Source organism: Miniopterus schreibersii (genome assembly GCF_964146895.1).
Source record: "Miniopterus schreibersii genome assembly, chromosome: 4".
NCBI classification, from domain to species: domain Eukaryota; kingdom Metazoa; phylum Chordata; class Mammalia; order Chiroptera; family Miniopteridae; genus Miniopterus; species Miniopterus schreibersii.
The window spans coordinates 48,668,620-48,683,054 of NC_138105.1; the positions used below are offsets into that span (position 1 = coordinate 48,668,620).

General features: G+C 36.1%; 1 protein-coding gene across 2 annotated transcripts in view; it reads right to left on the reverse strand.

Annotated features, from left to right (window-relative positions):
- KLHL2 (kelch like family member 2) overlaps positions 1 to 14,435 on the reverse strand; it is an 80,729-nt gene that overhangs the window by 34,557 nt on the left and 31,737 nt on the right. For both annotated transcript variants that reach the window (XM_081136742.1, XM_081136741.1), the window contains exon 5: positions 329 to 491. In XM_081136742.1, coding sequence (XP_080992868.1) covers positions 329 to 491 — 163 coding nt within the window. The remainder of the gene's footprint in view (positions 1 to 328; positions 492 to 14,435) is intronic.

Sequence of the window (14,435 nt, forward strand, 5' to 3'; positions counted from 1 at the left end):
TCATTTCATATGTAAACACTTTCTTATATGACTATTAATTTGAAAATTTGAAAGAAAAATGCATAGGGATTCAATACTCATATAAAACTAGCTATTCCATTATTTAGGCCCAATACCGATTTACAGTGCTTTTCTTTTCAAGTTTAGAATTTTATGAGCATGCTTCAATTATGCAGTGCTACCATTATGACATTTTAAATGTATATTTATTACATCTAGATCCAGAAACAGGACATGACTTTCCAGAAATCACTATAGATTCATTTCAGAACTCAAGATTTCCAGATTCCTCCTGGTCTCTAACTCAGCAGACATCTGTTCGACTTGCCTGCATAGGTGTTGGCCTTGTTCAGAAGGTCTGTGCACGCATGCATATCAGCAAAAGCCCGGATTCCTAAGCAGTTGACAGGGTGAAGCTGAGATTCCAAAAATTCACAGCAAGTCTTCTTCACATCCTGTAACTGTAATAGACCAGCGGCTGGGAGAAGCACCTGTAATACACAAGTAAGCACGGTAAGGCAGCTGGCTGGAAAAACACTGTGACTATTTATCACTTCTACAGTGGGCACAGGAATTCCAGCCACAGCTTACGATCTGCATCCAGACCAATACACAGAAAAGTAATGTAACAATAATTTGCAAAATAAGAGTGATGCCTCTTCACATTCCCCATAATTTCTATGGAATCTTTCAAAGGTCTCTTCTTAGTCATAAGGATATAAGAAAAATTAGATCATATTAGATTTAATGGTTCTTTTTCTAAGCATAAATGTTCCTTTGAATTTTAAAAACAAGTAGTTAGGATGCTAGGGGGTGCTATGGTTCAGTGAAAATGATTTTGTTCCCTTAGTTTGAGCAGTCATGAGCTTCAGTGATTTGTGGAGCAGGGGTCAGCGCAGAGTAGTGCATACCATAACAAAGCCTCATTTTGTCTTTCCACTGTCTGAACAACACAACAAACTGCTTCCCTTGGGGGTAGAACAATTTTCAATTCAATAGTCTCTAGCTATAAGCAGACAGTGTCTCTAGAATGTAATACAAATAAAAGGTAATTGCCTAGTAATGTCTTAATTTGTGTTATTTGAATAACTCCAAGAAATTTTCTTTAATTATAGGTTATTCTATGGGAGTTACCCAGTATCTTCACTATAAATACTACATCCAATACTACAACTGCTTTTCAAATAGGTCAATGATGAAAACATTTTTCCTTGTAAGTGAATTAGTACAGTGCTATGTTAAGGACCACATTAGAAAGTCAAATTTAGAAGGAAAACTTCATAAAAAGAAGTTTTCAAACATCTGCTGTTCTTTTATAAAAGCCAAAAGGGGTTGGGGGGGGGAGCCAACTATTAGAACAACGGTCAATTTTAGAAAAGATCACGCTAGCATAAAAAATTAAATAAAGCCTAAGTTCCTTCAGTTATTGACTTTCATATAGGACAAGTTGTAGCCCAAAGAGAAAAGAGAAATAGTAATTTTGAATATCTTTTACAATTTTCCTAAATGTATGTAAGTTGCCCTAACTGTGAAAGAGAAAGAGTGCATCATGTCTTTCTGTAACACAAACTACTCTATTTTCTTAAAGAAATCACAGAAGCTTTAACTCTCAGATCTACAGGCTGTGTGTGTGTGCCCACAAGTATACAATCAAATGGTCATGAATTAAGGACTAAGAGGATAACCTATGTTTCAGTCCAATGCCACCAACTAATAATCGTTTTTTTCAAAAACATAAGAACAGTATGTAAAGATGCCTTTTCCTTCTGAATTTAAGAAAAATGTAAATAATGCTGTTTACAGCCAAACCTTTTGTGTAATATGTATAGTATGTTTCATTATGTTATGAGAATGAATCTCCATGGAAGACTCTAATTGAGATAATTTGCAAATTTGAGGATTTTCTACACTGGCATAATTGTGCTCTGAAGCAACATAAAGTGTATCCCAAGACACTTAACAAATGCAGCCATTTAATTCAGCAAATACAGATAGTTAAGAAAGTAGTCTTCAGCGTAAGATTCAATCTCTGTGAAATTTGCACAAATAGTAATGATCACCCATCTAATCAGCATTTTCCCAGAGACACACAGTGTGGTACAGGAGTATTCAAATTGTTTGGCAACAAAGAAAGACAGAGAGATACTTGGAGAGAAAAAAGCGGCTGAGCAGTTAGACTCACTCATGCATCACGCATTGTTGGTGGGAATGTATACAGGGGTTGGCAGAAGTAAGTTTACAGTTGTGAGTAAGCAAAACATAGTTTACTCTTGTATTATTATTTATTATTGTATTATTTTCCATGCAAACAACTGTAAACCTACTTTTGCCCACCCTGTATTGGTTCAACCTTCATGAAGAGCAATTTGTATACTTCAATCAAAATTACAAATGCCCATATCCTCTGACCCAGCAACTCAACTTAAAGATACACTAATATATACACAAAATCTCACATGTACAAGATAATCATTAGAGCACTATTGTGGGTAATAGAAGTTAGAAAAAAGCCTAAATGTCATAAAGAGACTAGTTACTTATAATAATATATTCAATGGACTACTCTGTAGTCATTCAAAAGAATAAGAAAACTATATGAATGGTATAATTTCTAAGATAAATACTTAAGTGAAAAAAATCAGTGTTCAGTTCATACTATACTAACATACATATATACACCCATACTTATATATGCATCTACATATGTAAAAAAGCAGCTATAATAGGCTTTAAGTTTTTTTATTTTGCTTAATTTCAACTTTATCACTACCAAATCCAGATCTATCTTATCAAGAGACTGAAATTCATAAAACTATAGAATCTCAGATCTGGAAAGGATAAAACAAGTCAGGTAGGACAGGAATATAAAAGTTATTTTAACTAGGCTATGCAGCTAGAAATTCACAATTAATTTTTTATTGATGGAAATCATGAGTCAAACGCCTCCATGCTTGGCAAACATATATTAAATATACCTTAAATGTTAGGCAAAGGTATAAAACAAGTTTATTCATCTTTTCCTTTTGTCACTAAGTCCTTCAAAAATTCCTTGGCTTTATGATGTGATTTTACTAGGATTAAACTTCAACAGCTCATAGTTATAAAGTTAATCATATATAGCTTCCAAAACAATTAATAAATGGCCGAGGCTTACTAACATGACCCCTGGTGACCATCAGTCACTTGTGATGAAAACAGGAAAGCAGCTAGGGCCACATGAACTTTCTAGATGATTCTGTGTATTAGTTGCATAGCCAGCTAAAAAATACAAAATAAAAAAAATGCTCCAAATTTGAGATGACCCATATCCCACAATCAGAACCACTCAAAACAGCTGGCAGCCTATGAGCTGGATGTCCTGGGGTCAAATCAAACCAAACCTCCTAGTTTGTCTGATGAAGAAGCCAAACCCTAGAGAGGCAAATGAGTTAGCCAAGTCAGGTCGCTGGTGAGTGGGAAGGTAGGGCCATAATTGAATTCACCAGCTCTTCCATCTATTGTTCGTTCCACTATCTTGAGCCCCACCTCAAGGTGCAGGATGGAAGTGCTTGTCTAAGTTCTAAATCTTCTATACTGTTCTTAGAGCAAGAGTAACAAAGATAATAATAATCACTTCAACAACGAATTCTTATAGTTGTTTCCATTTACTGAGTAATTACTGTGACAGGCACTGTGCTAAGCACTTGGCAGGTAATAACACCTCATTATCCCCATTACATACAAGTGAATACAAGTCTTGGTGAAGTGGGGTAACTTGCCCAAGGTCACACACCTGGTATGCGACAGTCCCAGTCTACTGTGAGCACAGTATTAACCCAAATGGGTATAATGTTTTTAGATGATACACAGATAAGTATTCTCATATCAATAGGAATATGTTTTTAGTTGCCTTCTATTTATTTTAGTAATATAAATTCTCAAGTAAATTAATTTAAGCAAAAACTGAGCCAATGTGAAGAAAAACATGAACTATTTAATAAAATCAGCAGCAAAGAATATAGCAAAATCACAGAGGGGACACACAAGTTCCTGAACTTTAGAGGAATCTCCTGATTTGGGAGATCAGGTTTAGTATTCTAATCTTTCAATATCTGACAGTATTCCGATTCCTGTGATTTTTACATGGCACTAAAAAGGAAGAAGGTTCTTTCATCTGGGGCTACCATAATCCCACTGCTTATATTCTACAAAGTGGATAAACTGTGCTATTAGTAACAAATGTGGGAAATACCTAGCAATGTAAAGAGGTGGTTTCTTAATTTTCTATGAGTCAAAAATATCTTGGGCATTGTAACCAAGAGGTCTGAAAATAAAAATAAATAAAAAATAAAAAGCAAAAAAGAGGTTTGAAGAATTTATGTTTTTAAAACTAATTTTAATTTCTGAGCTCTGTAAAGCAAAGAAGCAGTTGAATAGTGCTGTTTCTTATATAAGGTATAACTATACTGATACAATAAACCTCCAGCCACATAGCATTATGATTTAATGGAAAATTTCCATTGGCTTTATTTTCCATACGCTTCACTGGTATTAACCCTGACACCGATGAAAACAACCTTAAGGCATTCTAAGATCCTGAAGTGCATTCGAAAACATCAAAGAAAAAGCAATTATATTTGCTATATATTCTGAATGTTAATGATATAGTCTAAGAATCTAAAAGTGATTAATTCCCATACAGTGTATATACTGAGGGAGGGAGGTCTACATTCCAAAAGCTAAAACATATCTCTCAGGTCTGTCCAGCCCTAAGAAAAAATGTAAAGTGGGCAGTTTGCCTTGGGGCCCAGCCATCACCTCTTCCTGCAGCCTCCTCCCTACACGTCTCTCCTTTAATTCTACTCGATCACCCACTAGACCCTGGTGTTCTCACCATGGTCTCAGATCCTTTCTGGTTACTACGAATAGCACTGCTCCATTTCATTTCCCTCATAACACTTACCACTGTCAAAACTGATCTTCTGCATTTGCTCCTATGTTTATTGTCTCCCTCCCTGCAAAACAATATCCACTCTATGACAGCAGGATCACATCTATTTTACCCCATTTTATCCTCAGGTACTAGAAAGATATCTAATAAATGAATCAACCTGAATGTAAATTAATTTGACACTCTGGTGAAGGTTTGTATTTTAAGAAATAAACTTTTGGATGTCCTTTGATACAGAAACACAAACTCGATTCCTATAATATATCCATCTGTATGGGTCTCTTGTGTCCTGCAAAATCCTCTCAGCCCCACCTCTTGCTCAAGCTGCCACTGCAGCTACCAGGTCCAAGTAGGCTTTGATCACCTTTGTAAAAATGTCATCTAGTAGTGGCTTCCCACCCAGGAATGCACTGGGGACTCACACCTGCCCAATCTGGAAGCTCAGAGGAAATAACACTTGTGGAACCACCCTTGACCAATCAAGAATGGTCCAAAGGAAGATGATGGATAAATACTTCCCCTTTTTATACCCCAAGGAGATAATCAAGACGAACTTCATAAGGCTCCTCAAAAGGTCGGTCCTGGTAAGAATAAACATGTTACATTTAGCTGTGGTCAAATCTATACCACATTTTGAATTGGTTTTCCCTCTTTTCCAATTCAAATACTCCATTCACTCACTATTGCTCTTTTGGATCACTTTCCAAATAAACTAGCTGCACAAAAGTCTTTGCTTCCAGGGAAACCATGGGACAAACTTGAATGTGAATATGATTAATTTTAAAAATAAGAATATTATAGTGCTGTGTATTCTGTCAAAAATTGGAGGGAAACTTAATGTCCAATAACAAGAGACAGATGAGGTAAATTCTGTAATATCAATAAAATTGAGTATTTTGTATTAAGAGATATTGTAGACAAATATTTAAGACTTGAAAAATGTTCCCAACATATTTAGAATAAAAAAGCTAATTTCTAAACAGAATATAGAGTATGATCCCCCCCTTTTTTAAACACACATGCACATAAACAGAGACAGTATTAGAGAAATATATCGCAATTGTAAATAGGGATTATCTCTGGATAGTAGTAGTATGAAGGCTTTTTACTTAGTCCCTTTTATCTATTTTTACTTTCTAAATTTCCTATAATGAATATATACCATTTAAATGTTCACTTTAAAAGAAAGTCAAGAAGAAAGTAAAGGAAATGCCTTTCTGGATCTCTAGAATTCTAGCCAATATAGAAACAGGTAAGGGGAGCTATTTGTTTAGTGACTATCACCTACTACTCATGAGAGACTGCCTCAGTTTGACCTGGCTTTTGAGTACTATGAGTCTCAACTGCCTCTGATCATCACATTAGTGTTTTATAGAACAATAAGTTAGCTCTACACATTACTCTTCCTGTTCATGTCAATAGCAATATCTTAAGTGCTTGGAGAAACATGAAGTAAAAGAACATGGCCAACTAATTAAATAAACAACTTCAAATGCTATCATTTTGTCAAATAGAAAAAAAACATTTTCATCTAGATATGTTGATTTCCAACATAAGAAGACACACAAAAGCCTGAAAATTTCATTCTGTGGAGATGTTTCCTGCAATGAACAAAGAAGTAGGGGGGAAAGCTACCACTGATTAGTGAAGACAAGTTGAACACCAGACATGAAAGACAGCCGAGCCAAACAACCAGCACCCAGATGACACTCTTACACCAGCTGCACATTTTAAAGTAAGATGCTTGCCCGGCCGGGCATGGCTCTGCGGTTGAGCGTTGACCTAGGATCCAGGCGATCAGGGTTCGATTCCGGGTCAGGGCACATGCCTGGTTGCAGGGTTGATCAATGACTCTCTCATCATTGATGTTTCTATCTCTCTCTCTCCCTCTCCTTTCCTCTCTCTGAAATCAATAAAGATATATTTTTTAAAAATAAAAATAAATAAATAAAGTAAGATGCTTTAATCCTACTTCATGTTGTTTGACAAGTCAAATTACACATAAGATGTTTCCCTTAGACAAGTACACTCCTTCTGCTTGGCTATTAGAATCTGTAGTTTATTTTCAGCTTGGGTATTTATTTACTCCATTGGGGGAAATAATTTATATATTAAGTCTTTTAAATACTGAGCTATTAGCTGTATGCTTATGAGAAGATATGACCAATGGATCTGTTTGCTCCATATAAGACTTCCAGATGTCTATAAAAATATGCAAACATGAAACTCACAATTCAGCACTGTTAACTTTACAATATGTGCACTGCTGAACAGAAGGTTTTTATTAATTTCCAAGCTATTTTATATTCATATCAGAAGCACCTATTTATTTAAAGTGGAAAGGCCTTGCATGCCAGCAAGAACCTGAAAAGAAACAAGGAAATAGCTATCCAAAGGTCATGAGCAGAGGGAAGAAATTATCCCTACACTTAAAGAAGCTATTTATCACTAAACTTAAAAAAATCTCATTATGAAATATAACCTATAACTTTCATTAGCATACATCTTTTAAATCTGCATTACGTCCCCAACTTATAATAAGTCGTATTTTACACGTTTATTTTCTCAATTAGCTACTTGATGCTTGTTGCACATTTACTCATAGAAACAGTATTAAAAATAGTTTTAAACCACAATATCAATGAACATAACATTACTGTTTGAATGCTGTGACCTCAGGGGGTATTGGGTGCAGGGAAGAAGGAAGAAGAAAGTTTCCTTCCTCTTTCTGGGATGTAGGCCTGGCCAAGCACAGTTTTGAAATAGGAAGTGTTTGTCTTTGGCATCCTGCCACCCCATTCACACTTCTACATCTCACAGCCTTACACCTCAGCCACTAGGAGCCAGCCCTCTGCTCTGTGCACCAAGCTATGATTCTCTACCCAGATCTGCCTTTCCTGAGTGCTAAGTGTTTCATCCTTTCAATACACCTACCTCACCTTCCCCTCCCCCGACACCCTTGTGCAAGTTCCATCCTCAGGATAGCTACTGCCAGCAAGGTCAAAAGAAAAGCCATCTTATTATTCACTCACATCAATGGTTAAATAGCTCATCACCCTTCAGGACAAATCTCTTCAGAGGTATTTAGAGTTTTAAGAGAGGCTAACTCTTAAGCAGAATACATCTGTAGTTAATGTCATTTCCAATGGTATAATAAATGAAGGGGAAAGCAAAGGTTCTATGGCAAAAAATGGGGAACCCTGCCTGAAAGCCACCTCTCCAATACTATCTTTTTACAGCTGTTTTTCCATTATTTTTAACCCAAGGTTTCTCTAAATCTTCAACTTATTCAACAGTGGCTCAAATGTATAATGAAAACAGCACCTACCTTGTAGAGTTGTTGAAAAAGTTAAACTAGATGGTCAACCACTCAATACAGTGCCTGGCACATGACCAAAGTAGCACATTAGTTCTAATTCAAGGGTGTTTTTTATTGGATTGAATTGAACATCCAACCCTATGACAATGGAATACCAGGATTTCTTCTCTCCCTCATAAGGTGATATTCTATGCTGGATCGCTCACGAGAAGTATAAGATTGGCAATATTTGATCAAAAAAGAAAGCAAAGTAAAAGGTAAAATCAGGGCCAATCTGGAAAACAATACAGCAGGCAAACATGGGGAAAATATTTGATACCTCACTAATTATCAGGAAAGTGTAAATTAAAATAATGAGAGAGCACATTTTATCACTATTGATACACATTTTTTTAACAACATACATTCAGGTCAAGGTATAGTAGTAAGTCTTGGCCCCTAGCACATTTTTGCCATCACTGTAAACTAGCCAACTCTCTTAGAAAGCAAATAGGCAATACTCATCAAGAGCTACCAAAAAATATAAAAGTTAGAAGCCTTTGACCCTAGAATTATGGATATCTACCCTGAGAAAATAGTTCACAAAATTGAAATAGGCTACAACCCATGAATTTTATTTTAGCATTACTCATAAGAGTAGGGGGGCAGAAAACAGAAACAACAAAAGATTTAACAAATATGGCAACAATTAAATTATGCTAAATTCACATGAAGAAAAATTATAATCAATGACAGACAATGTAGACTAATGACAGTTTTAAAAAATCAAATATTCTAAAATATTTGTGATATACAATCATATTAAAAAATTAAATGGACACACGGCTTTAACCATATTAAAAAAACTTAATGGACATCAGGTTACTTTGATTTCAAGGAACTTGGAAAATATGAATGTTGACAGAGAAAGAAAGAACAAACAACTAAACATCCAAAAGATTTATTTCTTCTGACACATAGTGGACATAATTTGTAAAGCAAGTGAAGAAAGTGGTCCACTGATCTTTGTAAGACAGCCTAGCTCCCTGCCCTTGCATCCATCAGTTCCCTAGCTTGCAGCACTAAATCTGGATTCAGTCCTGCTCTAATCAGAGAGAATGTCTGAGCCTTAACTCAGCTAAGGCCTTAACTAAGCAGCTCAACTCAGTCCTAATGCAACCTTGAACACTGTCATACTTTGTTCCTCAGACCCAGTTCCAGCGCACCTGCCCTTGCTGTCTCTAACTAGGGCCCATCTAGTGGGCATCAGCAGTGCAGCCCTACTGTACTGTGCACTGACCAAGTTCCCCCAGAGGCTGAAATCCTACCTCTGGGTTCCTGCCCAGAAGATGGAGAGTGCTTGTTTCCACGCTCCTTTCTTCCTGTTCCATTCTTGCCAGGAACTCTTCCCTGGCTCAGCTTCCATTCATCAAACAGGGCCTGCCTATCGTAGTGGGCAATACTTTGCTATTCACTTAACAAATATTTATCGAGTTTCTAACAAATACCAATCACCAGTCTAAGTTCTAGGGAGATGACAGTGAACAAAACAGACAAATACAACAGCCATCCTAGAACCTAGATTCTAACAGGTAGTGCTTACATTTAGTATGTAAATGGGCAGTATGTACTATCCCAGCACTCCTGCCCTTCAAAGTGGCATTCTGATCTCAAAGTCTAAAGTCCACAAGCCCTGAAAAACTCAGGAGCTATACATATTAACCCCCAATCTGTCACTGAGCTCCTATAAAGCCTCAGGGGCATAACAGAGTTAGTATGAAAAGAATGGAGAATGAAATCATACTACAGGCTCTAGAGTTCAAGAGCTCTGTCCTTGAATGCTGGATATGCTCCATTCTGGCTGTGTGAACCTAGAAAAACTTAGCCCCTCTGAGCTACAATTCTCTAACTTATAAAAATCAACCCTCTGTTCAGGACATTATATAAACTAAATGAAGTAAGTACTTAGCTAAGTCACTGGAACATGGAAGGAAGGTAACCCTTTTCCCCCAATAAATATTTTATTCCATTTCTACTATCATTTATCAGAATTAATCCACTTTAATCTCTTCTCCTTTTGTCCTTTCTCTCCAAAATTACTAAAAATCAAAAAACACAACTGCTAGCCTCTCAAGTAACTGAACACACATTTCACACCTATAGATCAAAATTTCCTTCTGTATCTCCACTGGCTCATCCAGGATTCTTCATTTCCACAACCTCAGAATTTTATGAATAACTAAAGAACAGACTATCACTGTCTCCACATCCACCTTCCGAAAACAGAATTTAAACTGGTTAAAATATTAAGACATCAACCCACTGTCTAAAGGAAAAAATTGGAACCAACAAGTACCTTCAGTAGGCCTCAATAATTTTTTTTTTAATTAAAATAAGCAAGCAAGTTTAAGGGACTAAGATTATAAATTAAAGAACAGAGGTTAAGAGTAAGTATCTTATTACAAGGGACTAATGACATATCTGGCTTTTCAAAGGTGCTGCATGGATAGATTAATAACTGTGAATGATAATTGCCAAATTAACTGGCAAATATAATTTTAGAAATAATTTATCTTCATTGTCTCATCTTTGTGGCAGCCACTCCCTAGACAAAGGGAAGTAATCCACACAGCTCCCTGGGCCACTGTATTTACTATATACAACTCCTCCCTGTCCCTGCCCTTCCTCTATACCTCCTCCTTTTTCATCTTCTTTCTAAACTGGTATGTATTATTCACAGGCCCTCACAGATTACCAAGTTTATTCCAACAGAGGTTTTTTCCAAGGCTGAAGAGGCTGCAAATAATTCTTAAATATTTTTTTTTTAGTATTTTTAAATATAATGCTAAATCAAAATACAGACACGCATATACATACACACACACACTTATACACATAACACACTCTTACTTCTTGGACAAATAGCCTCTTTTTCAGTTATTGCTTTTTTTTTCACAAGAAATTATTTTATATTCTCTCCTCCCAACACTATCTGTAATAAATATTCATACACTACCTCCCAACTTTATTTCTCAAAAGCTAGGCTTGACATGAAAAAGAAGAAGATTTTAAAATAAGTTCAAATTATTGCTGGAGAATTAAAAGTGAGAAAATACATGATAGAAAAGCAGAGTTATACAAAATAATAATAAAAAAATAAAGTCACATTTAATAGGTAATTAAATAACTTCATCCATCTTACTGTTGCCTCTCCCTGACTCCAAACAGGGCTTAATTATACAATATGTGTTGTTTTCAATGATCCTTATCAAAGTGCTTTAAGTCTTATTCACAAGAGCCAAAAACTGTAAATACCTGTCCATCAACATGCCACATAAATCCATGTAATGGAATCCTCAGCAATAAAGAAACAAACAACTGAACTGTGCTACAACACAGATGAATCTTCTAAGTGTTAATGTTGGGCCAAAGAAGTTCACCTCAAAGAGTTCATTCTATATGATCCCATTTATAAGAAGTTCCACAACAGGAAAAACTAATCTATTAGAGAGAAATCATATCAGTGATTGCCTGAAGTCAGGAGGGAGGGATTTATTGGGAAGAGGTTTGAAGTTATAAATGCTCAATATCTTGATTCAGGTGTGGGTTAATGGGTGTATGTATTTGATAAGCAGTTAACCATATCAACAGGCCTCCTTCCATGGAAGTTCTTCCCTGTGATGCTCCCCTTTTAGGAATGATTCGTGGGTAGAGTGCTGAACAACATACTCCTGGCACTTCCTGTCTAAAACAAAACCAACCTGTCCTACACCACCAATAAAATGGACACACTATTGAATTTTCAACTGTACTGAAACTGTGTTAAACACTCTCATGGGTTCCTCACCAAAAATTAATTTTAAAGGTCTCTTGAAAAAACCCTCATTTAAATTCTGCTCCTTTTCTCAAAGGATGAGATGTTCTATCTCAAATAATTTCAATTTATGCAACAGATAAGTTTTCATGAACTGTTTAAAACTCATTCATTCAGCATCAGATGCTTATTAAAATCTTCTGAGATGATAAAAGTTCTAATGGAGACAGAACCTGTAGTTGAACACTCACAATACTTGGGAACAAGAGCATTTACTTACATTTGACATTGTCTATTAACATCTTTCTCTTTGCTTTTCACACTTACATCAAGTGAAAAGCTCTTACCTACTTTTAGCAAGCCAAAACAAATACCCAAATGCTGAGAAAAATGTATGTAACAAAACTACAAATTTGGGAATGAAGTAAATGTTTTTGAAAATTTCAAGCTCCTTTAGGACTTTCCAAAAGTGTTAACACATCAAATGAAGAAGAGTAAATCTTCAATAATTTTGAGGTAATAAAAAATACTTTTCGCCCAGCCAGCGTGGCATCGACCTATGATCTAGGAGATCGAGGTTCGATTCCCTGTCAGGGCACATGCCCGAGTTGCAAGCTCAATCCCCAGTGCGGGGCATGCAGGAACAGCTGATCATTTCTCTCTCTCTCTCCCCTCCTCTCTCTGAAATCAATAAAGACTTTTTTTAAAAAAATATTTTTCAGTTAGAAAAGTATTTTTATTTTTGAATTTATAAACTCTCTTTTTAAGCAATACTAGTTAATTACAACTTAATAGTTGCTGTGTAATGTTGAACTAATTACTTAACCTTCCCGAGCTTCCTTATTTGCAAAATCTCAGAGGGAAGGCAGGGGCGGGGGGAAACAGTGTAGCCCTAGCTGGTCTGGCTCAGTGGCTAGAGCGTTGGCCCTCAGACTGAAGGGTCCCAGGTTGGATTCCGACCAAGGGTATCTACCTCGGTTGCAGGCTTGATCCCCACCCTGGTCAGGGCACATGTAGGAGCCAACCAATCAATGTGTCTCTTTCACATCAATGTTCCTCTCTCTCCTTCTCTCCCTCCCTCTCACTCTCTGAAAAGTAATGGAAAAAATATCCTCAGGTGAGATTTTAAAAAAATAGTGTAATACCTACCTATTTTGGTAGTGAATATGTAAAATACCAGCACAACATAGCTGAAAATAAACCCACATGAAAACCCTTCATATGTACATAAAGCCAAGTATTCTTAATAATGAGGAAGGTGGAGAAACAACAGAGTACATGAATTCTCTCAAAGTGTGTGCAAAACTTTGTGCATATACGCTTATGTGTACTTTTCTTGGGAACGGATCCAGTTTTTCATCAGATTCTCTAAGGAGTCCATGACCCTAAAATGTTTAAAAGCCTACTTTATAGTTACATTTGGCGTTATCTTCCCTGTTCCCAGATTCGTAAAGTTTATAAAATTTGACTGAAAACTCTAGAAACAAGCTAAATTTAAATTACCCAAGAACAACACAAAGTTCAATTAAAAGTATGGTCATGATAAGGTATGTATTCTCCTTTTATTTCTCTTTTAAAAAATAAACCAACTTAAATTTACTTGGCTCAAAGTATTTCCCAGCCTTGCTGTAAATAAAATACCCAAATCCTAAACAAAAAAATAACAGCAGCACACACACAAACAGGAAAACCTTAAATAGCCAAGAATTAAAGCCCAGTACTTATATAATACAGCAACAATTTTTTCTTCTCTGGAGTCAATTTTTCAAATTACTTCATTCCCTCATTCTGACTCAAAGTTACAACCTTCACTTCAAACAGCTATTATATACATGTATTTTAATGTGTGTAATAGGAGACTGTAGGTGTCACAGAAGGCACCCTAGATTAGGAATCAGGGAAACCAGGGTTATGGTCCTATTCTGTTACTGACTAACTCTTACAGCTGGACCTCAGCATTCTACAGGACTATAATTCTACATAAAAACATGCAATCCCAAAGTCAAACACTGATATACCTGCTATCCTAAAATTGCACTTTATTACTAAGACAGAAACTTACAAAAGGGAGGTCACCTAACAAGGGATTTGATTATAGGTCTAATGAGAAAATATACCTAAAATAATAAACCTCTGAATTACAGACAGTTCTGTCTCCACTGTCAGCACTCTCGAAGCAGAAATACTCAGAGCACAGCTTCTGCTGGGGTTGTTCCAAACGTTACCTTAACATGAATAAGTACACCAGATACCTCCCACCACACCGCACCTTTCCTTAAGGTGAACAGCACAAAGATTTAACAAGGTATAGACAGACAAAAATACTGATAGATAAATCCTTATTTGTATTTCACTGAAAAATACTTATTGTGGAAAAGGCAGCTTATTTTAAT